The sequence below is a fragment of the Stigmatopora nigra genome, chromosome 8, assembly GCF_051989575.1.
Source record: "Stigmatopora nigra isolate UIUO_SnigA chromosome 8, RoL_Snig_1.1, whole genome shotgun sequence".
Taxonomy (NCBI): Eukaryota; Metazoa; Chordata; class Actinopteri; order Syngnathiformes; family Syngnathidae; genus Stigmatopora; species Stigmatopora nigra.
The window spans coordinates 5722558-5748185 of NC_135515.1; the positions used below are offsets into that span (position 1 = coordinate 5722558).

General features: G+C 38.2%; 2 protein-coding genes across 6 annotated transcripts; both read left to right on the forward strand.

The window, feature by feature from the left end:
* The first annotated feature begins 2 nt into the window (after positions 1 to 2).
* On the forward strand, positions 3 to 5835 carry pdcd10a (programmed cell death 10a). 5 transcript variants are annotated; one of them, XM_077722616.1, is made up of 9 exons: positions 35 to 151; positions 725 to 854; positions 2110 to 2269; positions 3135 to 3188; positions 3282 to 3399; positions 3815 to 3941; positions 4450 to 4528; positions 4614 to 4696; positions 5115 to 5835. In XM_077722616.1, the coding sequence occupies exons 3-9, from the start codon at positions 2171 to 2173 to the stop codon at positions 5194 to 5196; spliced, it is 642 nt and encodes a 213-aa protein (XP_077578742.1). In that variant the 5' UTR covers positions 35 to 151; positions 725 to 854; positions 2110 to 2170; the 3' UTR covers positions 5197 to 5835. The 5 variants fall into 5 exon arrangements, with proteins under 5 accessions (XP_077578743.1, XP_077578744.1, XP_077578742.1 ...); XM_077722615.1 differs by having other exon boundaries at positions 44 to 155; XM_077722617.1 differs by lacking the exon at positions 725 to 854 and having other exon boundaries at positions 3 to 151.
* On the forward strand, positions 5188 to 23975 carry LOC144200639 (cilia- and flagella-associated protein 337-like). The gene is made up of 19 exons (XM_077722885.1): positions 5188 to 5251; positions 7115 to 7208; positions 8007 to 8102; positions 8256 to 8564; positions 9648 to 9821; positions 10105 to 10188; positions 10302 to 10394; positions 10483 to 10654; positions 13396 to 13563; positions 14141 to 14289; positions 14899 to 15132; positions 15936 to 16100; positions 16508 to 16623; positions 16810 to 16940; positions 19473 to 19562; positions 20393 to 20583; positions 22170 to 22367; positions 23004 to 23151; positions 23865 to 23975. The coding sequence occupies exons 2-19, from the start codon at positions 7194 to 7196 to the stop codon at positions 23966 to 23968; spliced, it is 2637 nt and encodes an 878-aa protein (XP_077579011.1). The 5' UTR covers positions 5188 to 5251; positions 7115 to 7193; the 3' UTR covers positions 23969 to 23975.
* The last annotated feature ends 1653 nt before the right edge of the window (positions 23976 to 25628 follow it).

Below are 25628 nucleotides of genomic sequence, written 5' to 3' on the forward strand. Positions count from 1 at the left end.
TAATGCTCACCTCTACAGAAAAATATCATAGCTTCCGGTGACCACTTTAAAGGAATTGTAATGTTTATTTTCATGTTATAGAATTAGAAAAATAATAGAATTTCATTTTACTACGGTTTAACAGGGGAAAAAACGTCAACACATATTTCCGGTAGGTAAGCGAAATTGCCATGAGCAGCCATTTATTTGATTTAGTACCAGCCTGTAAAATGTTTTGTAATTAAGAGCCACTTGTGTCTAACGTTTCCACATTCAATATGGCCGATGCAAATGCACAACACTGCTTCCCTTTACTGTGGTTGCTTGACGTACGAATATAGCTAGAGACGTTATCTACACTAATATGAGGTCTTTGGATGGGATGCACGTGTCTTTCAATACTTTATCGATTTCTTTAAAATACATATATATATTTGAAAATTCAGTGTCATAACCTGTTGCAACGCTTTAAATATATAATAAAATTTTGGGGGCGGTTTCCGATGAGCGCAACAGTTGGGCGGAAGGCACTTATAGTTTGCTTTGCACTATAATTTTGCCTCCACACGAGCTAGGGTTTTACATGATATATCTGTTATCTGTTTTAAACGCAAAAAAACTAGGTATTTTAGTGTTTTCCAGTTAGACTACGCGTGACAACTCATATGCGGCACTGTCAGGATTTCCGCCTTTACTCCCCGTTTGGGATTTGGAGTGCGATTGTTGACTAGGCGTATTTGTTCAGTATTGGGGAGAGAACTGCACCCAAGTCGCACTTTCTTCAACTATTGTCAGCAGCCAACATCGCCCTAACCAGATCTTCAGATTTACGAGGCTACAAACTTCCCGAATGAAACCGACAGGTCAACCAGGAGGTGGGATAACATTTGGTTTAAGTATAGTCTTACTTTTTTCTGTTTCCTGCCAAATGTGTTTATGACTTGTTGCCCGAATTCTGCCTTCAAACCTGATAAACTGCAGATCGACTGAGGGAACACATCAAGAGTTAATAGCGTTGTTATTAATCGTCTTTTTGGCTTGCTTCGATAGAGTGATGAACTATTTAAATGTCTCAAAAAGGTTGTTTCCTAAATGGTCTAAGCACTTGGTAAGAGTGAGTTATAAAATAAGACTCATACTAAAAGGATAATGTGGTTTAAAGCTAGACTAGTAAATCATATAACTAGTTCATTTTGTACAACACCTCATTTTGCATAATTGTTGACTTAGGAGTCCATTTAAATTATGTGTCATTTAGGTGTGCCGTTTTATATGCAAACACACCCAAGTGTACTTTGAAGATCAGGAAGGCAAAGAATATATGTGCTCTTATATAATGATATGTACCATTTTGAAAATGAAAAATGAGCACACATTAGTTAATTTAAACCATGGAGAGCTAGAGTGGTCTAGGTTGAGTTTTGTCAATTGACAAGAGAGTGATTTATAATTTTATAGCAGCAATAAAGTCAGGGAGCCGGGTAGGGAGATATGGGAGTGATTTACAAAGCAATAGTCACTTCATTTGGATACCAAGTTGTACAGAAATTATGGTTGTCCTCAGAGTTTGATTTTTATTCCCAACAGCTGTCACATATGACCGTATGTCATATCAGATGATAATTTTCACTTACGCTGGCATGTGGATACAATGGCAGCCATGCAAAAGCATCTCTAAGCCACTTTCTGAGGTCAAATGTCATCCATTGGCAAAACACACTATACAAATTAAGCAAAAGTTATTATGAGTGGTTTGCACGTCTGCCTCACAGTTCTGGAGTCCTGGGTTCAACTGAATTTGCATGATCTCCCTAGGCCTGAATGGGTTATCATTGGGTACTTCAGTTTCCTCTCACATTTTGAAAACATGCATGGTAGGCTGTTTGGAAACTCTCAATTACTCCTAGGTATGACTGTGAGTGTTTATGACTGTTCACAAATTCGGGGTGTCTCCTGCCTTGCTTCCCATAGTTGGCTGGGATCGGCTCCAGCACCCCTGCGACCCTTGTGAGGATAAGCAGTTAAGAAAATGAATTAATATGCAACTGACTTATGTTAAGACAAATAATCTGCCATCTTCTTCATCTTTTCTTGTACTTTTTGCATGCTATCCTGCTTCCCTACTATCAGTCCCTGGGAGGGATTGAATGCAAGGAAGGTGGCATTGGTGAGCAAGCACGCACCCAAAACCATGAATCGATCAACAATGACCATGGAGGACTTCAGGAAAGACGGCAGCTCCACTTCAGTCATGGCTCTGTACAATGTGATGTACCCCGTCTTTGAACAGGTATGAATGCAAAGGCCCCTTTTCCACTTTAGTTGCAACAAAGAAGAAAAGACAATTAGCAAATTCTTCTCCAAAAACTCATTAAAAACTGGCAAAAAAGAAACGCTCCACTTGAGTCAAATAAAACTGTAGAACAACACAAGACCCAAATATGCAGCTCCATTATTAGAAATTCATTTTATAATTGAGTGTTAAGAGATTTTAAAAGCCCTTGAGTTGTCTTGTCTGATGTTTGTAATGAGGCGCTAACAGAGTCATTATTCTTGGTGATTTGGACACTTTATTATGTACGCAGGCAACATCTTTGCAAAAGATGTTAATAGTACTTAGTGTCGAGTTTTAGCATTAAAAAAATATTTATAATTGTAGTTATTTGCAATAGTTTTGAGCATAACTGCAGAACACTGAATATATATTTCTTTATTACAGTCTTTTAGATGGGGCAGGTGGTACATATTTTACTAGGTGCTGTATAAAAGAACACTTTAAAACTATGAAGCCAATATTTCACATATTTTTCTGCACTGCAGCATCTACCCGTGTTTTACAATTCTGAATTTTGGTCTTTAAATATGTTTATGTAATCCAGCCTGTAATTTCCAGGTAGCCCTGTCCTGGGAAACACCCTACTTGAATGTTGACTTACAATGAAGTCTTAACTTTTGTTTGCCAGAGCATTTTTTTAAAGCACTCACCACACAAACACTTCATTCATAGTTCCCTTATTTGAATGTAAGAGCATTGTTAAAGCCTGAATTCCGGTACCAGAAAACTAGTGTCCCTTTATATCACCTGATGTCTGACTTGACTTATTCCAGCATTAAATTAAAGATAAGCCAAGTGTGTTCTTTGTGACGAATTGCAGTTGGAGCAAGAAAACCTATCAGCAGCACAGACATTACGTGCAGGTTTTATCAAGGTAATTTTAAAACATTTTTTCCAATAATCATGCTTTATTGAATTTACTGACATAGTTTTGGTTTTGCATGCTTTTTGCTATCAATGTCTTCAGGCAGAAGATGAGAACCCTGGTGTGACCAGAGAATTTGTGCTGAAGCTACTGGAAAAGAAGAACCTGAAAATCAATTATAATGAGTGTCTACTTCGCATGGCTGCATCCGATGTGAAAGGTAAGCTAATGCGCACACATCACCAACAGCACAAATAAGAGAAATCCTGCTCAGTTTGCTGCTTGCTGAAGTGTGAGTTCACTTGTACTTCTATTCTCCACTGGAGAGAGCTGTTTCCACACACATCAACTCTTCCAGCAATCCTTCTCTTCTCTCTTGCCTCTAATTCCGATGCTTGTGTATAGTGATGTGATTACTTGAAGCAAAGACTACCTACCCTCATATGCACTCATTACTTTTAAACCTACCTAAAGCCTCTCTTATTGGTTTTATCATAGTATAGTTTACCTTGATTGATTATGATTAAATATGCATTCTTTTCTTAAACATTCCCACTTACACATTTAGTATTGTGCCCGTCATTGTGCAATCTAGGAAACCTCTTTTTTTTTTTCTTGTCCCATTCTGTGTTCAGAGTTCCGAATCGAAAGGCAGGAACCGGCGTTCCAGGAGTTGAATGAAAAGACCCATGCTCTGAAACGCATCCTCAGTACCATACCTGATCAGATCAATGACAGAGTGAGCTTCCTGCAGACCATCAAGTGAGACAGAAACATTGTTCCCTGTAATTGTAAAACTTTTACCAACAAGTACAAATTCATGGTATTAGTTTTTTTTCTAAAAGCATTGTAAAGAGGGCATTTGTTGTCCGAATTTTATTCTCCTGCAGGTTGGATCAGTGATTTTTCTTTCAAAACAGTTTGACAATGAATACACACACACACGTTTCTCTTAAATCAGTTCAAGTACTATAAAGCACACATTCATAATCTTCCTTGCCCCCGCTTGACTGTTATTTTGATGGAATTTAGCGCTCATACTGACTCACTTCTTATGTTCCTTGCCCAGCAAAGGGCTTATGAATAAAGTTGTTTCAAAGCAAATGCTTATTAAAAACATCATAGTTGAGGAAAAAATCGGACTGACTTTGGTGAAAGGCAAGAAAGCCAATCAGTGATCTAGATGAAAGAAGAGTAATTTTGGCAGTAGAAGAAACTGATTTTTAAATGTATTATCTCGCCTTCTCATATGGTTATTTGTGTCCTACAGAGACATTGCCAGTGCCATAAAAGAGTTGCTAGATATTGTTAATACTATCTTCAGGAGGTACCAGTATCAAAACAGACAGGTAAATATAGATAAAATGATGTCTTCAATGCTCTTGTCCATGTTTCCTTTGAAACAAGTAGAGCTGAAATAGTTGTCTCTTTTAGGTCTTGGAACAGCAGAAGAAAGACTTTGTGAAATACTCCAAGAGTTTCAGCGATGCTCTCAAAACCTTCTTCAAAGATGGAAAGTAAGACGCCGCTTATTATCTATTGCTGTGTTAGGACTTTTCACAATAATTCTTTCTTTCCTCCTGAAACCTCACCAACCGGGTGTTGAGTCCGAGAAAAGATTTTTTTTTTTTCTCCCCGTGTCTCCCTTCATTTTAAGATTTGCGCTCGTCAGCAGTCGGCACGTACACACAAGCTGTCGCAGCAATGTAAAATGCTTGTCGTTTGATCACAGACTCGCTTTCTATTCAAACCACCCTTCCTGAATAATTCCTTTGACCCATTTCTAGTGGAATCACGCTGGGTTGTTTTCTCTGAAGCCTGACATTCTCCCTTCCAGGCAGATCAAAGTGTTTCCTGGATCAATATTGTTGCCATGGTTTCTTTTCGTGATGACAGACATTCATGTTCTTGTCTTTCTCTCATGGTCGCTCTTAGAGTACTCAACGTGTTTGTCAGTGCCACCCAACTCACCCACCAAACCAACATGATACTGGGGGCCTTCAAGACAGCGACATAAAAAAAAACAAACATGGAACAAAGTACAACATATTGGAGGATTGGGAGTGGATCAGGTACAATGAAGCAAAGACATCATTTTATTTAGCTTTTATTATTGTTGTCTTTCACTGCTTGAAAAAGTGCCTCTTTTTAGTTTTCTTATTAAGAACAATGAAAAAGTTGTAGTCAATTAAGTGCTCGGCTACAAGTCAAATACAGATCCCTTGGATGTTATTCCCTGACACCTACGCAAGGAAGTGCTGGACACTGCTGGTCTTGTCTTTCATCTATATTTCATAGCGCCGTGATAATTGGTTGTGGCCACTGAGACATTTCCCGTTAATTACGGACAAAATCTCAAAGTTCTACTACTTCCATTGCCTGAAAGAGAAATTCTCTCTTATTGCCTTTTTTTGTTATCCTTTTGTAAGAAATTCTGCACACTGGATTTATTTCTGTCCACTCTCTGTAATGTCAAATGATATGTCTGCTGCCTTAGCAAATGACTTCTATATATCATTACTACTGTATATTATATACATTTTTTTATTCACTCCAAGTCCAATTGCAATCGTACTACACACACTATATAATTTAATCTCACTCAATAGCACTTTGGATAACTTCTTCGTTTTGTCAATAAACGTACTTAACCTTTCCTTTACGATCCTCTTTTTGTTCTCTATTTGTCATGTTTTTTTTTCTTAAGCAGTGATAACTTAATTCTACAGTATATAGAAAAAAAGTCTTTATCCACTATTATACCAATGCTTTTTTTTCAGGTAGAACAATTTGAATGTCTTGTGTACAATTATGTTTCAAATGCCACAATTGAATAGGAATTAAATCACTTATTCTCGTATCTTTATATAAAAGAAGCTATTCTATGGCATAGTGACCCATTTTTGAACCTCTCTTATTTAAAGTTATGAAATGTTGATTTAAGAATAGCTCACACAAACCTTAAAACCACATTTATATTCCTGGAAATGTCGATTAGGAGTTCAAAGAGTCGAAGAAAGATTTTCCAAAGTAAATCTTTGTGCACAAGAAAGTACTGAACTTTGTCTCGCTGCCCTTCCCTTCCTTCTCCTTCTTGCAGCCAGCATACGAGGATCTGGACGAATGTTTCCCTATTGCGGCAACTTCATTCTTCTCCCTGTATAATAGTGGATTTTCCATGGTGGATTTGTGTGGGGCTATTTTCAGATGTGCGCTGGCTCCTACATGCACTGCTGTAATCCAATTGTGATAGTGTTAATTTTGAAAGCTTTATTATTGAAATTGCTGAGACCTAATTTTCTGATCCTGTCACCGTTGACGACCGCCGTAATCGGCTAATTCAAGTTATTCCAGGCCATTAAGTCACACACGAGAACTGATTGTGGTCACTTAGTCAGAAAGGAAGGAGAATGATATTTTTTTTGAAGGAGCCCGTATTGGTCTTCTGCAAATATTTCTTTTTCCTTTAACAAATGGCACAAAATGTTAACTCTTTCCTACAATAAGCCTCTTAAAGGCATTTGAACAGCATTGATAATGCTTGAGTTATTGTGAAAATGCCTGTTTTTTGTGAAAAGCATCAGTTTTAAAATGTATGTGTGTGTTGCTATGTTGATGTTGCTCTGATCATGTTCTAGTGACTAATCTGTGACTGTAAACAGGTTGTCCTGAAACGAAAAGATTGTGCCAGGACTAACAAATGCAATTCTTTTTGACTATTTGGTTGCCAGGAAACTTGCTTGGTTCATTGGCAAGTAAGCCTAATAAAAAAACAGAATTGTGTCTGTTGGCGGGGAGCTCCACATGACTCTCTCTTTGTTGCAGAGTTTATGCTGCATTCTGGGTTGTTAGGGTTAATTTTCACTTTCTTCAAAGCTTGTTTTCCTGGAAAGTGGTAAAGCGGCACCAGACAAAGACTGCTCCAAACATTGCAGGATGAGGTTTCTCAATCTCAATCAGAATTCTCCAGAATTATCCTGAAAAGATGACTGACCATAGCAACCCAACTACCGAATGGTTGATGTCTTGGTAAGTCTGAATTTAATTATCCTTTTTTTGGGAAATGTACTTAAAACTAACTTGACTGGAGTGAATCCAAAACCTGTCCAGGTTTCTTGTTCAAGGACACATTATTTAAAGGCATTTAATATATACTTTTTTATACATTCAATATTAACAACTGACTTTCTATAATCATTTATTGATGGATGTAAGTCGCGTAGCACAAAAAAGTCGAATATTGTGCTGTAGTTTATGCATGCTTCAGCGAGGTACCGCTTAAGCTTTCATTACAGGCCCTGTCATCTAAATCTCTGCTCAGTTTGATGCCACTAACGCTGAATTCTCGTAAAATGTTTCCGTCAACCTGTTTTTACCACTCTTTGAAGAGCTTATTAGATAGAGGGATATTTCCATGACGTTTCCTATGCTTCAGACCCCAGCAGTGCATTTAAATTATTACACAGTATAGGATGGCAAACCTTTATATGCCCCTGCTGCTTATCTACTCTGCTCCAGTATACTATTTCACATGCCGTTTGAGCATTGTTAACAGAAAGCCTCTCGACTCTTCTAAACATCATTTTGGAGAGCAAAATGTTGACATTGAGAAGCTAATATACACAGTGAGAGCAGCTACAAAATATACTCATTGAAATTGGCCTTTCCTGTGATTATGTTGACATGACAACCCATGGTAGAACATGAGGATGGTTATTAAAGTCTAGAACTATCAATTTTTCCCCTTCAAGTCCACACAGCGTGGCGACTCTTTATTATTCCTTTCTGCTTTCAACGTACATGTTGGTTTCTTTAACTGATTGACAGGTCTGTAGTGTAACCATGGCAACGTGGATGGAGGTGACAATGCTCGAGAGCAAAATGTACATGGAAAACTACAAGAAGCTACAAAGTCTTTTCTTTGTGAGTATTGAACAGTTCACTAATAGCCTCCCATTACCACAGCTACAGTGATGACATGTAACTGAACCCTACTCTGACATCCCATACTATGTCAGAGTATTTTCAGACGATTCATTAATTTTAATGTCTCCATTGCGCATGTTTTTGGCCTAGGTTTATCCGGGAGTTTCTCGTTCCTTGTCCAGAAGGGAATTCATCCATCTGGCCTGCTCATCGGTTGTTCGTGGCTCCAAAGAAGAGTACGGCTTCATGTTTGACAGCGTAGTTGTCAGTGGAGGGCACCACGGTCTTTTCCCTGACAGCAATGCTGTGAAGGAAGAAGCTCGATTAGACTGGGGAGCTCTATGCTCTTTTCTTCTGCAGGAGCTGTCTGACAGGCTGAAGCACAATAGAGTGAAACATGTGCCTTGCTGGGAGCCTCCACGCTCTCTGATCTGTCCACATCGAGACCCAATCCAAAAGGTAAACAGGGGTTCTGTAGCCATGGTGGCTCGTTTAGTCACTAAACTAACCCTGAGTGTTAGTGATCCACTGCGGTGGACTTACCCTGAGGCAAAACTATGCAGTTGCCTAGAGCCTTGAGTTAGTAGGGGGGCCCATCATATTACACACATACTAATAGTTTCATTTTCTGTATCGCTTATCCTCACAAGAGTTGCGGGGAGTGCAAACCCGGGGAGAATCTGGTCACACGTGAGCCTTTATTGAAGATGAAAAATAACTCCCAAAGGAATTATATTAATACGATAGAACAAAATGTTTCTTCTTAAGAATTCACTCTGCAAAGTAATACACGTTAGGGAGGATTTGAAATATGTAACATGATATACTGCGGTGGAGTATAGTGAAATTTCAAAAAGACATTTCTCGCCAATAATATAAATGGATCTGTATATATGACCTTTTGTATTGCGTGTTGTCTTCTCATTCATAAGGGCCACATGTCTACCTTTACCCTGGGCCCCAGATTTCTTAAATCCGCCCCTGGTGGTCCGACATGGTCATTTACTCATGTTCAAGCCTAATTCTTTTGCAGCTGTTAGGTGCAACACTTTGACATTGACAGGATGGAAATTCCACTCTGCTGACTATATAACATTTTAAAGAATTAGGGTCTCTCATCTAAATTTCTCTGCTCGTTTGAGATAAGTGGCTCCGGACTCCCAAAAGTTTAACATCTACCAATTAGTATGCAAATGAACCTCCTGCTACAAAGTGCCGACAGCTGTGAAAAATAGTGATAGGTCACTGCTTCAACCTAATTCAGTTCTGAGAATGTAAAAATTATTGTCACTTTTTCCGAAATTGAGAGTTTCTTACACAGACAGGTCATTCTAGGAAGGTTAGACAATTTTTTGTAAATGTGTTGTAGTTCATTTATCTCATCTGGTTGTTTGAGAGCTTAAAAAAAATTACAACCGTATAGATACAATATTTTAAGGTTATTAACATAGCATAATAACAACAGCTGTAGAATGTGCCATAGTGTACAAAAACACCAAGCAAAACGAAATGTCTCATTTCTGCCCTATCTGTTCTGCTTAGGTATTACACCTGCCGAGTTGGGGTCAATACATGACCATCAGTAAAAGAGGATCTGTGGGAATGCGAGACTCCAGTAGCTTGTCGCTTGTGAGCACCCTAAGACTGCAAAACAGTACTGTCCGACCCAGAGACCTGTGGGTAACAGATGTGGTGCTGCTGCAAAATTTACACAAGGTACAACGGATTGCACTTTTCCTGAAATGTATTGACATTTTGAACTAAACAATTAGACAAACCTCTTCAATGAAAGCTGGCTTGCCGACATGTATTGGTGATCCTTTTAAATCTTAATTAAAAACCTAAACAAAATATGTTTTATGTTTTTGTCATCAAATAGTTTGCTTCAATATCTGCATTGAAAATACAAGCTGAACGTTTGTGGAAATTATTTTATTATGTGACTGTATTTGATGTACTTCTCATTTGGATGTATCTAATTCCTCTTCTTGTCCCACAGGTAGCGGTTTCATTTACAAGTAATGAAGTGTGTTTTTATGACATACCTTTTAAAAAGGACTCCAGTTGCACATATAAAGTCCAGGTAAGAAGTAATAAAAGTTCATTTAAAAATCTTTGTTAATCAAGGAGTTTGCCAGCAGAAATTAGCCATTTAATATGTAAAAAAAATAACACAGATAACTTACTATTTTTCAGGGTTTTCCATTCACTCCATGGTGCTTAGACTACTGGGCTGATCCTTCCAAACCAGATCAGGCTATTCTGGCTATAGGTGATATTGGTGGACAGGTGACTTGCAGTTGGAAAAATGGAAGAATGTGAAATGTGATTTTTCTTGCATGGTTCATGAGATTTTCTTATCTGTGTATTTCTCCAGGTCAGTGCACTATATTTTACATCAGCCCAGCTCTATTTGTTTGAGCGGCGTAGCCAGTGGATAGACTCTGATTCCGCCGTCATCATCCGATGGGATGATGTTGTCAAAGGAAAACATCACTGTTGTTACGTTCTTCAACACCGTGCACACCAGCCAGCATGGGTGAGGAAAGGTAGGAAAAAGTGACACATTTGTACATTTAATCTAGCATAGAAGTTTGAGGTGGAGGCCTGTCTCCTCTGAGACTTTCCCATTTCAGCTCATTCTGGGTGCCTTTTATTCTATCATTGATCGTTTGCACTATTCAGCCCCATCTCTCCTTCAGAGTCATTGGGCTGTTTCATAATGAGTCAGCAGTTGCATCGTTCTTAGACCCATTTGGCCAAGAGCGAGGGATCCCGATGAGGAGGAGGGAGTAGAGTTAACTCATAAATAAGCACAACAAATGGGAAAGCAAGTTAAAGGGAAACAAAGGCGACAAAGCCAACTTAAGGAATGTGGTGGGTAATTGCGATTTTTCAGGCAGTGTTTGTGAAATGCAAGCAAGGGCGGGGGGTTTGTGTATGCCCCAGTGGAGTGTGTGTTTGCATACCTCTAGGTGCGGGTGCTGCAGCTTCTTTTTGAAGTTTCCCACCCTGCGGTACCAGTGGGAGTCTTACCATTAGCTATGGATGGGCCACCAAAGTGAGTTGGGTAGCGTACAGATGGGCTCAATTGTGAGGGAATTAGGAAGAAATTGGGATTGCCACACACTCATGGGGGAATGGAAGTCAGCTCGGGGAAGTATTGAGTTTGTCACTGAGAAATGCCTGAATGCATGCCAACGAATGCTGAGACTGAGTATTTGTCATAATTCACCCTCCAAACAAGAGGGTTGATTTAATCTCTCGCTCTTCCTCTTTGATTTTCAAACTCCAAAGAAATGTACGTAAAATGACATGAGTTTAATCAGGCTGAAGCAGCTTTAGTGGATCACAAAGACCTCATGATTTGTACGTGTCAGTCAAATGGCACAGAACTCATTAATCAGTGATGAGTCACACATCTTTTTCTGAAAAATCTACCCAGCTTTTGATTCTTGGAATGGAAAAGTGGAAATGTTATGATGAATAGAAAATAATCAGGCATAAATACTTTTGCCTGTGACTTTTGACCTGTGACTGTCAAATGACATTTTGGCGCTCCAAAGTTATTTCCCCATCGAGGTGCCTCTGATAGAAAATGTCCGGATTTTGTCCTCAATCAATGTGTTAATTGAGATGGATGATGATGATGCAAGGTCCATTACTTTATCTGTAATACCAGCGAGCAAATAAAATTGGGCTAATTCTCCACTGTGGATGACTTGTTTTACTTTATGGCGGATTTGTGGTCAGCACGTACTGTTTTAATTAGGATGTCTTTTAAAGTGAAGCAATAAAAGCACTGGTGCTGAAGTATCCAATTGAAATAAAATCGATAGACACCGCGTCATTATCATTATCTCTGGCCGGATTTATTTATTTATATTTTCACATTCAATTTGTTGCATTTGAAGCTACTCAATGGTTAGAAAAATAGATGGATATGGAACATATTCACAATTGCACCTGTTATCTATGAGATTCATAGCAAATCAGCCTGATTTGCTGTGGTTTGGGTTGGATTTTAAAATTATATGATGGTGGTGAGAATGGACTGAATGAAATGACTGAATCTAGAAGAACCAATCACATGAGGGTGGAGGGAATGTAAAATGTCTCACACTGTCTTTGGTGGTAAATTAGTCATTCTCAAACAATCATTTGACTTATTTACGACAACTGCCAATTTTTTGGGGGGTGAAAATGTAATGTGATGAGTACATAGAGTATTCCCAAGTATAGTATAAAGAGAACTTAATGCTAAAAGATTTGCAGAGTTCGATTTTAGATTAGTTAGGTTTTCTAAAGACTGACAGCAAGTCTTGGCATAAATGCAACATTTGTACTGGTGTTCTTTCTAAATTACTTTATGTTATACAAGCAATAGCAGGAAGCTAAATGGAGGGGCCATCGAGCCCACAACAGCAGCCTCTTTGTCGGATATACGGGTAGAAAAATACGAGAACGCACAGCACCTTCCAAAGTTCCCTGACTGATATGATTCGCCAGCGTTCCCCATTTTACATGTCACAAAGTCCCGCCTCCACATGCTGTGATTTGTTGATCAATATAGGACCAGAGTGGAAATCCAATCAAAACCAAAGACTGGCTTGCCATGTATCTTGTACAGAGCAAAAGTCGGGGTGCCATTTCGGGCTAGTAATCTTCCTTGACAAATCTACATTAGGTTTTAGGTTGCTGCTACGTAAAAGGATGTCTCTGTGTGGGGATAGCAAGGTCACACTCGCTGCCAAACTATTTCCTTGTAATGTCCAATTTGCGTTTAATACAGTTTTTGAAGAAAAAAAAATATAAACACACACACACACACACACACACACACACACAATCTTGTCTTGATGATATTTATTCAATACATTTTCCCCATTAGCCTGTAAGGCCTGGAAAAAAATGGGCATGTAAATATACGACAAGGAGAAATAATATGAGTGTCTGCCAGGGAGGCGTTTAACATTTTGTAAGGGTAAGACTAGGTCAATATTTTTCGATCATGATGGGTGTTCTAGTGTCTGGTAGTTGCAAGGACGTACAAATCAGCCAATATTCTTTCTGACATCTTTTTATCCATTCATATGCTGTAGGTTTATTCACCAAAAAGATTTTCTGCATTCTTTACAATAGTCATTTGGGGTATTCATTTTGCCTCTTGTGATGGTTTCTTCTCTATTCTGAATTCTAGCTGTAAAACCGTATGTGATATAAATAGCTGAGCAGTCTTTTTGAGACAAAATGTTCATTGATTTTCTTCATATTTTCTTACATCCAACAGTACTTTACCTGGACTCCCTGGATTCCTTTGTGTCATGCAGCACTCGGCCTAAAAGCAGCATGGTGATTGGCTGTAGGCAGAAGAACAGCAAAAGCCTACATGTGACCTCTTTCTTTACAATGAGCGGTGTGTGGGACATAGACTATCACCACGAACTCAAGATGATTGGCAAGTAAATTAAAACAATTGTAAAAGACTGTAGCTAAAAGCCCATCTGCAACTTATTTACTATGTGTCCAAACTAAAAAAATCATGATGACATAATCTGGTCTCATAAGGTTTTACAGTTATGACCATCTGTCCCACTATAAAAGATATATTGGAAAAAAACAGTTATAAAACATATTGCATCTGATCTTTGTGTACCGACATGCCATATGGTGCAGTTCACACATTTCCAATTGAAAGGAATTTCGTAAAAGGGCAAGTGTAAAAGGAAATTAGATATATGCTTTTTTATGTTATGGGCCAAGTGCTATAGTTTAACAAGGGAAAGTGACATTTTATTTGACCAAGAAGAAAATTATTATTGAGTAATTGTTGGGTAAACTGCTTTTACTAGCTTTTACTTTTGATCCAGATTGTTGTATGTGCGGTAATATTAGGTGATGATATTAGTTTACAGTCATAATTGCCCACCAGAGAAAACCCTCACTAAGATCCCCCCAAAAAACAAAAACGAAAAAAAACCCAGAGTTGGACACCCCAGTTTTAAGTTAATTGCAAATTATGTGATTGTTTGTAGCCACTGCAGGTGTAGATCATCAAATTCTGTTGTGGAACTCTAACACATCCTACCAGCCAGCGTCTGCACTGAATGGCCACATTGCCCCAGTTACCGCTGTTTGCTTCCTACAGAAGAAAAAACAGCTGATAAGCTACTCCAAAGACAAGGTATAAATATTTGTTTGCGTGTGTCTGCACAGTGAAGAAAAATGACTACTAAAAATCATTATGTTATTAATTTTGAATCTTTCCTGCAGAGACCTAGTAAGATTTGTTTCACATAGCTGCCTCCATTTATTAGAATGATGTGACAACATTTTTTTCCAAGTCTGCTTTCTTTCTACTGCACAAATGATGTTGTTGCTGCTCTTCATCTCCCTGTTGCCGCAATGTGCATGTTTGCCTTCTCTTTAAGATTTTCTGAGGGGAATAAATATTTTAGAGGTGATTTATGTTCCATCTGCCTTCTTCTTAAACACCATCTGCCACTGCAAGGAGCTCTGATAGCTTTACCACACTTTCCCCTGGAAGTGTTCTTGCACCAGAGACATTCATCTTATTTGGTGCTGTAAACCAATATGGCAGACTTCTCATTAAGAGGCACTCTGAGGCATGCAGTGTAGAAACTTGGGTGGAGCGGTCATCCATCTTGGGTCATTTTTTTCCTGTTAAATTCATTTTATGATTACTGTCAAACTAATAACACAGTTTATTTGTGTAAATGTAGTCAACCCTGCACTTTGACATTAACTCCATGCATTTTATTTCTTTGTTCAGGCTGTGTATCTATGGGATGTTTCAAGCCAGCTCTGTATTCACCGTCTGGATGGTGTTTTCCCAGCGACACAGGGCGAAACACACACACACCTGCTCTTGATCGAAGAGCGCCAGGCCTTACTGCTCACCTTCAATAGCTTGCTTGTCTTGCTGGAGAGAAGCAAGGAAGAGACGAGCACCAGCAGTCACGAGCACCCTGTCACCTGTGTGCTTTACAACAGTCTTTTCAGACATGTGAGTAAAATAAATTCCTTGGATGCACTTAATGTGTAGGCAACCTGATGAATCAGTTTTAGTGGTTGAGCATAAACTATGTCATGAGGAATTTTAGATTGAGCAGGGATTCGGACATTGAAAAGCAAGCATTGCAGAAGCTTTCACAAACAGACTGATCAACGGCTAGCTTGACTGAAAGATTAATGATAGATGGAATAACTGACAAACAGAATGAACAACTTTTCAACTGCCTGTCAGTCTGACTGGCTGATGGACTAGCTGATTCATAGACAGACAGACTAGTGGACTGACTAATTGAGATATGAACAGCTGATTGATAGTCTTACCAAAATAAGAGACTGGCAGATGAGTACACCTGACAAATGAAATGCTCTATTAAAAAGCAAGTGTGTGAATTAATGCCATGCCCAATATACATGTTTTCATGTAACAACTTGAGGACACATGGTGGAAATGAGTGCAGATGGGATGAAATACATTTTCAAATTACATTATTCTTAAATCCTTTTAGCCATGTTTGCGTCTTAAATGCAAATACGGGACAACTTTTCATTTTGGGTTTTTATAGACAGTACACTTTCAAATTGGATCTATTTGCATTTGACAGCAACAATACTAAATTACTCCTGGCTTAGCTTGGCAGGAGTTCTGACACTTGCATTATATGTCAGAATCATTAAAAATCTTCATTTCTCAGCACGTAACACAATCATTAAAAGTCATCATTTCTCACCACATAGTCCAGTGCAAACTGCTTTCAATGATTGATATCCTCCGACTCTCTCTCTCTCTCGCTGAAGGTAATAAGCAGTGACACAGGCTCCTCTGTGATCTGGTGGATGGCTGACACGGGTCAAAAGGTTAAGCAAATGCACCGTTGCCATGGCGATGCTGAGATCTCCACTATGGCTCTGAATGGCACGCAACATCGCCTCTTCACTGCAGGCACTGACGGCGAGGTTAAAGTTAGTGGTCACTCACGCTTAAAAATGTACATATTCTTACCTCTATTATGCTTTTCTAATCCATACTGCACCTGATTCTTCAAAACATCCCCAGAGTGGGCAAAAACAATCCTTGGATAAAAGTGATAATTACACATGCAGTAATTAATAGTAATCAACCACATAATCTCAACATATACAGTGCCCTTTAAATTACCAGCACATCCAGATTTAATCAACAAAGATGCAGAGGGTATGCAGTCGAATAATTATCAACTCATTCACTCCCAATGAAAATGTTAAATGTCCAATCCATGTACTCGTAAAAAGGAGGGCGGGCGATAAATGATCACATTCTATTGCCATCTAATTAAATAAACAGTGGAGAGGAGACACAAAAGTTTAATCGTTCCTCATGCCACCTGCAGGTGTGGGACTTCAATGGCCACTGCCTCCATAGAATGAGTGTCGCCCTGGGAAAGGCTGCAGCCATTTCACACATTCTGCCGCTGAAGACGGGTCTGCTGGTGATGGGTTGGGAGAGGTACTTGTGCGGTGTAGTTTTGACCCTCTTTTTGTACAGCAATGGCATTTTGTGGCCTGAAAACAAAATGTACAGAAAAATGGTAGTCTTTATGATAATGAATGGTAGCCTTAAAAATATAGCCCATGTACTTCAGTAGAGTAAATAAAGGGAAAAAAGCATTGTAAGCCTTTTTTTGTGCAACAGGATGTTGACAGTATTTCGCCGACACTCCTTCTCCAAGTTTGATGTTGACCCATCAGAGTGGAAGGGTGGTGTTCATCATTGCACGCATGTGCTCTGTGCTGCTTTCCAACCACCAGAGACTCTAGTCACAGGTATGTGTGTTATTGTTGTTTTTAACTGTCCATTACGTAAAAAAAAAAAAACAATGATCGATAATAATTTTGCCATTCCACTCGCAAGATAATCTTTTGTCAATCACAAACCCTCTTGCCACTATATACACAATTCCAGGATTGACCCAAGTGAAAACACTTACTAAAAAATGCCTTTCATTTATGATTCTTATCCCTTCAATCACTTTTGAGATGAATCAAAGGCAGTGTAAAACTCTAGCAAACCGCTACAAGATGCATTGTCTGTTTTAATAAGTATTGATTTGTAAATGGTGTGGTATAAAATCCAATGATACCCAACCTTAAGTGTAATCCATCTTTTAGCTCGGGTCACCTGAGGTATCCTGTTGAGGATATGTACTTTGCAATAGAATAGGTGGCTATACTTGTTGAAGTAAGATTTATAGTGGGGCAAAGACTGGAAAACACTTGCTTGTGGTTAATTCACACATTAATTACATTTCATTTTAAAATGTAAAAGGAACCCAAAATATTTAATGACTGATTAGTTTACTATGGTAACAAAAGGGATTTGCAAGGCACTTTATACTTGACATTCTAATTGCTATTCTAAAGGTGAGCTCCAAGAATTGTCATGGTCTGTGAGTTATGACGAATGGGAGTGCCACATTCTATTGGCGGTAATATAACAAAGTACTTTAATAACCCCCTCACAAGTTACTTGACTAAAATAGACTTTCATTTAAAAGTGTGCATACGCTTTGTCAAAAACAGGCTCGTCTAACTATGTATCATTCTTCTCTTTTCTTTGTAAGTTAAATTTTAATGACTTGAATTAATAATGGGTCTGCGGGGGTGGGCATTATAGAGACGATTGGGGAGATTAAAAGAAAGACAATTTAGAAATGAAAATAATACTGAGAAAAACACTTTAGCGAAATAAGTCGCAATTATGCACTGCTGAAATGAAGTGTGGTTGCTATGAAAGGAGCCATTCTTGACATATTGTTGCTTTCATGGGCGTCTGCATACATGATTAAACAGACAGATATTTTAGGTGTCTAGTGGGTGCATACTATCACACAATATCTCGCATACAAGAATATGATTGAGCAAAACTTAACATTTTCAGAAGAGTTATCTTAAATTATTCTTTCTTTCATTTTTCATAACGCTTGTCATGACAAAGGTTGCATTGGTACTTTAGCCCATCCATGACGCACCCTTGAATTGGTTGGCAACCAATTCAAGGGTGCAACCAATTCAAGGCCACAATTAGACAAATCAACCATTCACGTGCACTCTCTTTGGAATGTGGGCTCAAACTGGAATACCCGGAGAAAACCCACACAGGCATGGAGAGATCATTCAACTGAATATGACTTCAAAAACCCATGTACTGTAGTTTTAGCTTGTTTAAAAAATGAATTTGCTGGAACACCCTGACTGCTATCACTAAAGTTTTCGGTTCATGTGTAGCAGAGAGCAGGTATACATTGGACACCTGCTCTGCCCTTCTAAGACAACAGCTCCTGAGATAACTAAGGAGCAAGATAAAGTTAAGGCTGCGGGGGAAACAAAGATAAGAGTGGGTGTTCTCAGGGCTGCAGGGAAAAGGGTTAGGATGGAATTAATAGTTTGTGATTGAACAAAAGCTCGATTGAAGAGATTCTTAGTAACTTTGGAAACTTTGGCCCCAAATTTCTCTCTGGGTTGCCTGTTTTCTTGTTATCACATTTACTGTGCGTGCGTCATAATTGGATACACTATCATTGCATCTATAGATTAACGTTCTTTTTCATTCTTATTGGCAGAGAAATATCTGGCTGAGACTTACTATACATTCATCAATTTTCATGCTTCCTATCGTCATGAGGGTCACAGTAGTGATGGGGCCCATCCTAGCTCAATATGGAGAGTAGGCAGGATACACATTGAATTGGTTGCCAGCCAAGTTGCAGAGTTTGGTTTGTTGTTCTTATTTTTGGATTTCTTTTCATTCAAAACCTTGATGTCAATTAGTGAACAGACTTCACTATATTGACACCTCTTCAGAATTCGGCAATTTTGGCCAAGAGGTTTTAATAGCCTCTAAATGGGAGAAGATGGTGTGAAAGTACTATTTTGTCAAAATGAAACTCTTGAATTCACACCTACCGAGACAAAACACCCCACTATACACACACACACACACAACACACACACACACACACACACACACACACACCCTTCTCTGTTTTCTTACACAAGTGTAAGATAATGGAGAAAATGGATCTGGGCTGTATGAATAATGCAAGCGAGATGCTATGTTTTATTTTATTTTTTTAACAATCCCTCATTTACACACCGCTATTAAACAACTGCAAGGTAATAAGAGCATTGTTTTATTTGTCAAAAACATAAATAATGTAAACTTTGGAGCCAGAGACGCATGTTGAGTTGTGTTTATAGAGTTGTTTCCCCTAATACTATTAATAAACCTTTTTTCTTGTATGATGATTATTGGAGAAATGTTTAATGTCTGTTTTTGCCCCAAAATAAAATGTGCAGGAAGCCGCGATGGAGAGATTATTGTGTGGAACAACAACACGGAAAAAGCTCTGAGGAAATTGCAGCTGCCGGCTAAACATGAAGAATTCAGTAAGCAGTGTAGTCTCATGCGCACACACACACACATAGGCACACCTCATCACACACGCCACCTCCGCAATTTTCACTTGTTCGTGTGAAAATACTAAAGTGCTTCAGATAACCTTGAGAAATTATAGATAAACAAAGACATCACAGTGGGCTAGAAAATTGATCGTTAGGTATGTAAAAGCACTGAGGCATTTTCTTTTACCTAAAGACTGACTACCTTTGCTGAATGTGTACCTCAAAAAACCCTTTGAATAAACTTTTGATAACTTGATCATTTTTTTTATTACAGAGCAAAAAGAGCAGCACCTTGACGCAATTACCAAATTGTAATTTTTACAAGGACGTTCATCTGCACAAATAGCAACAGGTATAGTAGATTATATTCATCATTCATAAGACTAAAAATATTGTAATATTGGAGGAATTTTAAATTCTGAATGGCCATAATATGGCCAGAATTAAATGGCAAATTTCACATGGAGGGAAAAATAACATGAATTGAATGCTTCTGAATGTGTTGTGCCTCTTTTGTTACTACCTTTGTTGTTGCCATTAAGAAGTGATATTTTAACAAATATTTGATGACAGTCGGCGCTGGATTCAGCTCCAAAGACGGAACGGTGCTGCCGGGCTAAAACTGCTGTGTTCTATTTTTCATGCATTAAAAGTTATGTTTTCTAATAATCTGATTTTATAGTCATGTCAAAACTTTTTTCTTTTAATGGCCAAAAGAATAAAAAAATGCTTTCTCGTATAATTAACAACATAATGTTGCATACTACCATTTCTTTCCCCGTTAAATGTGTTTCTGATGTTTGTATTTTGCTTAGGTGGTGCTGACTTGTTGTCATGTGGCAGTTCTGGGCTAGTCAGGCTCTGGAACACTGTCCACGGTCATCTCCTGGGACAGTTCACGGCTCACAATCCACAACTGGGCTCTATTTTCATGGCTGTCTGCCCCAATGGAAAGCTTTTAGTCACAGCAGATAGGCGAGGCACAGTCACGACATGGGACATAGAGGTACTAAATAGACAAGTACTGCTGATTTTCAATTAAAAAGATGATATGAACAAGTTTCAGGTCATGTACAAGCAGAACAAATTACAAAGGACAGAATTTGACCAAAAGTCAAGCTGGTTAACATGAAAAATCCATATTTTTCTCATGTTACATTTGTAGTGCTACTGAATTGACTTTTTTTTTTCAACTCAGACTTTGTACATTTCTTGTAACATCACAAACCCAGCTAGATAAATTAAATGAGAGATTTGATTAATACGAAATCATTGGCCAAGATTATAATGATTTATTTAAAAGTCTGACAAGCATGACATAAGACAGGAGGAGGAGTGATTCAATGACTCAAATAACATTGTAAGAAGAACTTACAAAACAAACAAATAAAAAATAAATAAAATGGATTAGTATTAGCAATACTCATAAAGGTTCAAGATTGGATTCCAGAGAATTAGGTTACGATATCACAAGACATTATTGCACAAAATAAAAGCAACCAAAATATATATTATAATTTTAAATATCACTTATTCAGGTCAAGCTGGCGGGGTGCTGGATCCTATCCTAGCTGACTTCATCCTATAGTATTCACCAGTCAGTTCTAGCTTACACACAGAGACAGACGACTATTCACATCAGAATCACACTGCCACTTGGTAGGAATTGAACCTACGCTGATTTCAGGCAAATGCACCACTTTCACCTTCAGTGACTTATAACAAAAATGTTCAGCGCACAAATCTTTGTTGCTCCTTTTAAGTGGGAATTTTGTTTGAAACTTACATTTTTTCCTTCTAATTTAATGTATGGAAATGTATGCGTGTAGCAGTGCTGAAAAAGTTGGCCTAGCTCAGTGGTTTTGCTTAAATCCTGTCCTACGGCAAGAGCTCTTTTGGATCAGCCTGCTGTCTTGAATATTTGCACTGTGTCATGACACAGTGTGCTGCAGTTGTGTTCGTCACTACGGTTCCACTGTTGGCTTTGTCTTTTTTTTTTTTAACCATTCTGTGCCAGTTTTATGATACAAAACTTGGATAAAGTGATGACCTTTACAAGCCAACAAGGACCTGAGTTAAAGCGAATCATTTGCGGAAAAACGAATAACAGCACAGCAGGAGAGGAAATGACTATTTTGGAATCCCCAACAAACATGCTTTGTTGGCTGTCTGAAATTGACATTTTCTGACAAAATGGAAAATCTTAGTGAGTCACTCCACCAACAAGATGAAATCAGAGGTGGACTCTGGAGTGATGTAGCTCAATAGATTTAATAGAAATGTGTTTACTACTTTGAAACTTACAAGTGCAACGTTGGTCAATACATTGTATTGATACCCATCTGTTGTTTTTTTGTTAGTCTTGGTTGATTAAAAATAGCCTGTGTCTAAATATGTGATTAGAACAATTTAAAAAAAAGACAATTTGGTTAAAATTGAGGTACGTCCAAAAATCTTGTTGTAAAACATTATAAGGATGGAAACTAAGTCTTCTAGAAAATAATAAATTAGAAGCTACTGTAGTTCAGCACACTCCAGCATTCACCCCTGAGATGCCCCCAAAATTAACAATGAACTCACTGGCTTTCACAGCATCACTGCCTGGAGTCAAACGAGAAAGTGGAGACTGAACCTCCAAAATTGGTGTGCAGTTTCCGCCCCCACAGGGATGGGGTCACTCACCTGGATATCATCATCCTTGGCGATCAGCAGCTTCTTCTGTCGGCATATCGAGACGGTAGTGTGGCTCTGAGCTATCTGCCAGGAGAAACCATTGGTTTCTTTGGACAGGTAAACATACACATATATATGTATAGGAAGAGTAGTAGTGCTGCCAACTGTTACAGAACACATTATTTGTGTTTTTTAAATGGACCAATTTGGTGGCATTGTGTAGCATAATGTCCCTATGGCTAGTCGTGGGTGGTACAATCCAGTCGACTGAAAGGATGTGTAAGGACAAAGTGTATCCCAATTCCCGCGTCAAAGAGGGTTCACATTAAGGTAGCCTGGGGTGAAGTCACTATAATATAGTGTTCTGGTATTTATGGATTTCTTAGGCTGCAAAATACACTATACATTATCTATGATATGTTTGAATGGACATACATGGAAGTAAATTGCTCATTCAAGGAAAAACTCATACACGTTTTTATATTTTACTCATGTGAATGAACATACAGGGGATAAGACGGTGGTATTGTAGCCTGTCATCCTCGATTATATTCAAGTTGTTTTAACCAGATGAAATCTGGCAGTTACAACACAGTCACTTTCAATCTGCCGGCTTTTTAAAACAATATGCTATTCAGTCAAATGTGGTGAAAGTAAGGCGACTGTGTGCACATTAAAAAGCTTGCTTGGCGTTTGAATGATGGTATGCTATTCTAAAATTGACTTTCTGGTGCTCTACTGATGTTCTATTAGGAGGAGCAGTGGAGCATTGTGAGGCCTGGATGTGTTCACTCACAGCGGGATCTCTATGATGATAGACAACCTGACAACACAGCGGAGTGTGAGGAGGGCGAAACAGACAAGAAACCAGATTGTGCAGAAGAGCACAGCGTTTGTCTAGGTAAATTGTCTTAAATGGCTTTGTTAAATATGCTTGAGAGCATGACTCTTACTAGGAATTTAACAGTCTTGCTTTGTGCCTGCCTTGTGGGTTTCACACTTACGAGGAGAAATTTAGATGAATTTAAATTGCATTAAATTTGATTGAAGCTGCAATTAGTGTTTAAAAAAGCAATTTGAATGTGAAATTTTGCAGTGCTGTAGTTTATTGCATCTAGTGAGCAATTTCAGACAATTATACCCAAATTTGTTACATATTTTGCTCTCATCTCTGCTCTCAATACTATTGCATCTTTAGATTTTGGTATGTTCATTCATTGTGACATTCTCATAAAGACACACCTGCGTAAAGAAAATTAAGTGTGCTCTGAATCCTATAACTGATGTGAGCTAGGAATTGTAAATATAATTCACTAAAGGAAGTTTTGACGCGAGTTTGGCACTTGACATAACTGATGGCATCTTAAAGTCAAGTGGAAAGATGTACTTACGTCAGCAGTAGCAGTCTGGAGACAAGATAAATATTTGTACAGGTCACAGTTATCATACCATTTATCAGCTTGAGGTGAAATATTAGAACCTAATGAAATGAAAATCAAAACTGTGATATACTTTCTGGAATACCAAAGTACAAAAAAAACATTTAATCATTATCATTAGTATCATTATCCTTAATAATTTACCTGTAAATCAATTTACTTAATTATTTTTAAGCATCAGGGGTGCTGGAGCCTACCCCAGCTGACTTTGGAAAAAAGGCGGACAACTCCCTAAACTGGTCGCCAGTCAATCGCAGGATACTTACAGAAACAGACTGAAAGGTAATCATATATTGTTACTTACCGTATATTGCAAGATGTGTTCTTCCATAAAATGTATTTTTGTTTTATTTAAGTGATCTTCGAGATATTCATCATTGAGATTACTGTGCGTTTATAAAAGGTTAATTCAGTTCAAATATATAAAATACTTTGTAGTGAGCCTGACATTTTTTATATGTAGGATATTATGGAGTCTGAATTGTCTGAAAGTACCAGTTAATGAATAGATGCACCAAGCGGGGTATATTGACTTTTGTGTTCATTTGATTTAACTGTGTTATTAAGTTCTTGAGGTGCTTTAATTTAGCCTGCTGCATACATCTGTGGTTATAGTAACTGTACGTCTATAATTGATGTCTTTTCAATGTAAAACGTGTCTTACATTGTGCACAGTGGCAAAATGAGGATTGATTATTTCAATTACACTCATTGCTTCCACATTCCTTATTTACCATCACCATTGAATTTCCTCGCAGTTTAAAAAAGTGCTAATGCTGAGCTGAAACTTTAGTTTGTTAGGATGTAGTCACTGTCACTCTAATGATTTCAAATCACTGTGTTTTGGCACATTAGTTTGCCATGAGAAATCAGGTTTGTTACGGTAAACTATTCACTTTTCATGTATTTTGAAAATATTAGGTATTTGATAAAGAAAAAAAAGAAAATATTAATATATTTATTCATCTAACTACATTTCAGCAACCTCTAAGACAAGCGCACAAATTAAATGTTAATTTAGCAGATAGCAGATGATACAAGCCACATGCATATATGTATAGTACATGTATATGTGTATGTATGTTTGTATTTTAAGATATTTAAAGAGGACCTGAAAATGAACACAAAGCAGATAGCATAGTGTAATAGAAAAGTTTGAGTGGTTGTTTGATGGTAGGGTCAATTGGAAAGTCTACACTGGGCTGCCAGCCAGTGGTCCTGAGGTGAATAGCGCCAAGGCCTCACTTAATCACCAGCCTTGTCAATGTGTGTAGGTGTGTGCGCATTTGTGCGTGTGCACAGGGCTTTAAATGACCTCAGTTCATCACTGAGACCAAAGAGAGTCAGGTCTGCACCCTTCATCACTATATGAACCTGTGAGTCTGTGTGGTCAATACTGAAGTTATATTGATATCCACATGGTCAGTGTCTAATCCCAACAACAGCAAGTGGTCTCGTATCTAAAAGAGATGAAAGTCTGGTTCACTTTTTTTACACTTTTGCTCGCTTTAAAGATAACTTCTAAGAAAAATAAAAAGAGAGGAAGGAGAGTGAAAGTTGTAAAATTGGGCCTATGACACTTTAGCATATTATCAAAGTGTACCTCACAGTGTAGAGCTTAAATGCCGTCCCTTCTGCCTTCAAAGGGAATTTCAGATCATCTCAAAGTTTTTTCCTCATCGCAATTTACAGACTCTTGATGAATATTATTCTCAACCAGGATCCAAGAATAAGAATATGCCTGAGCATGTATAAAATAACAGACAAAATTCTGTCCTGTCACTAAACAGATGTGCTAAAACACTGGGACTGAGCATCCTACAGAACTGCTTTGCTTTGACCGATTGGGTTGTATCCACACATTTTGCAGGATGCTTCTGTCTGCATACAATATTATGTTGAGTATGTGACTAGGCACATGAGCAATACTGTTTATCAC

Coding starts and splice junctions, on each gene's coding strand:
- pdcd10a (XM_077722617.1), top strand. CDS start 2,171: ATGAATCGATCAACAATGACCATGGAGGACTTCAGGAAAGACGGCAGC. Junction 3,189..3,281: donor TACGTGCAGGTTTTATCAAG/GTAATTTTAAAA, acceptor CAATGTCTTCAG/GCAGAAGATGAGAACCCTGG. Junction 3,942..4,449: donor AGCTTCCTGCAGACCATCAA/GTGAGACAGAAA, acceptor TGTGTCCTACAG/AGACATTGCCAGTGCCATAA.
- LOC144200639 (XM_077722885.1), top strand. Junction 13,564..14,140: donor CCACGAACTCAAGATGATTG/GCAAGTAAATTA, acceptor GATTGTTTGTAG/CCACTGCAGGTGTAGATCAT. Junction 16,941..19,472: donor ACCAGAGACTCTAGTCACAG/GTATGTGTGTTA, acceptor TAAAATGTGCAG/GAAGCCGCGATGGAGAGATT.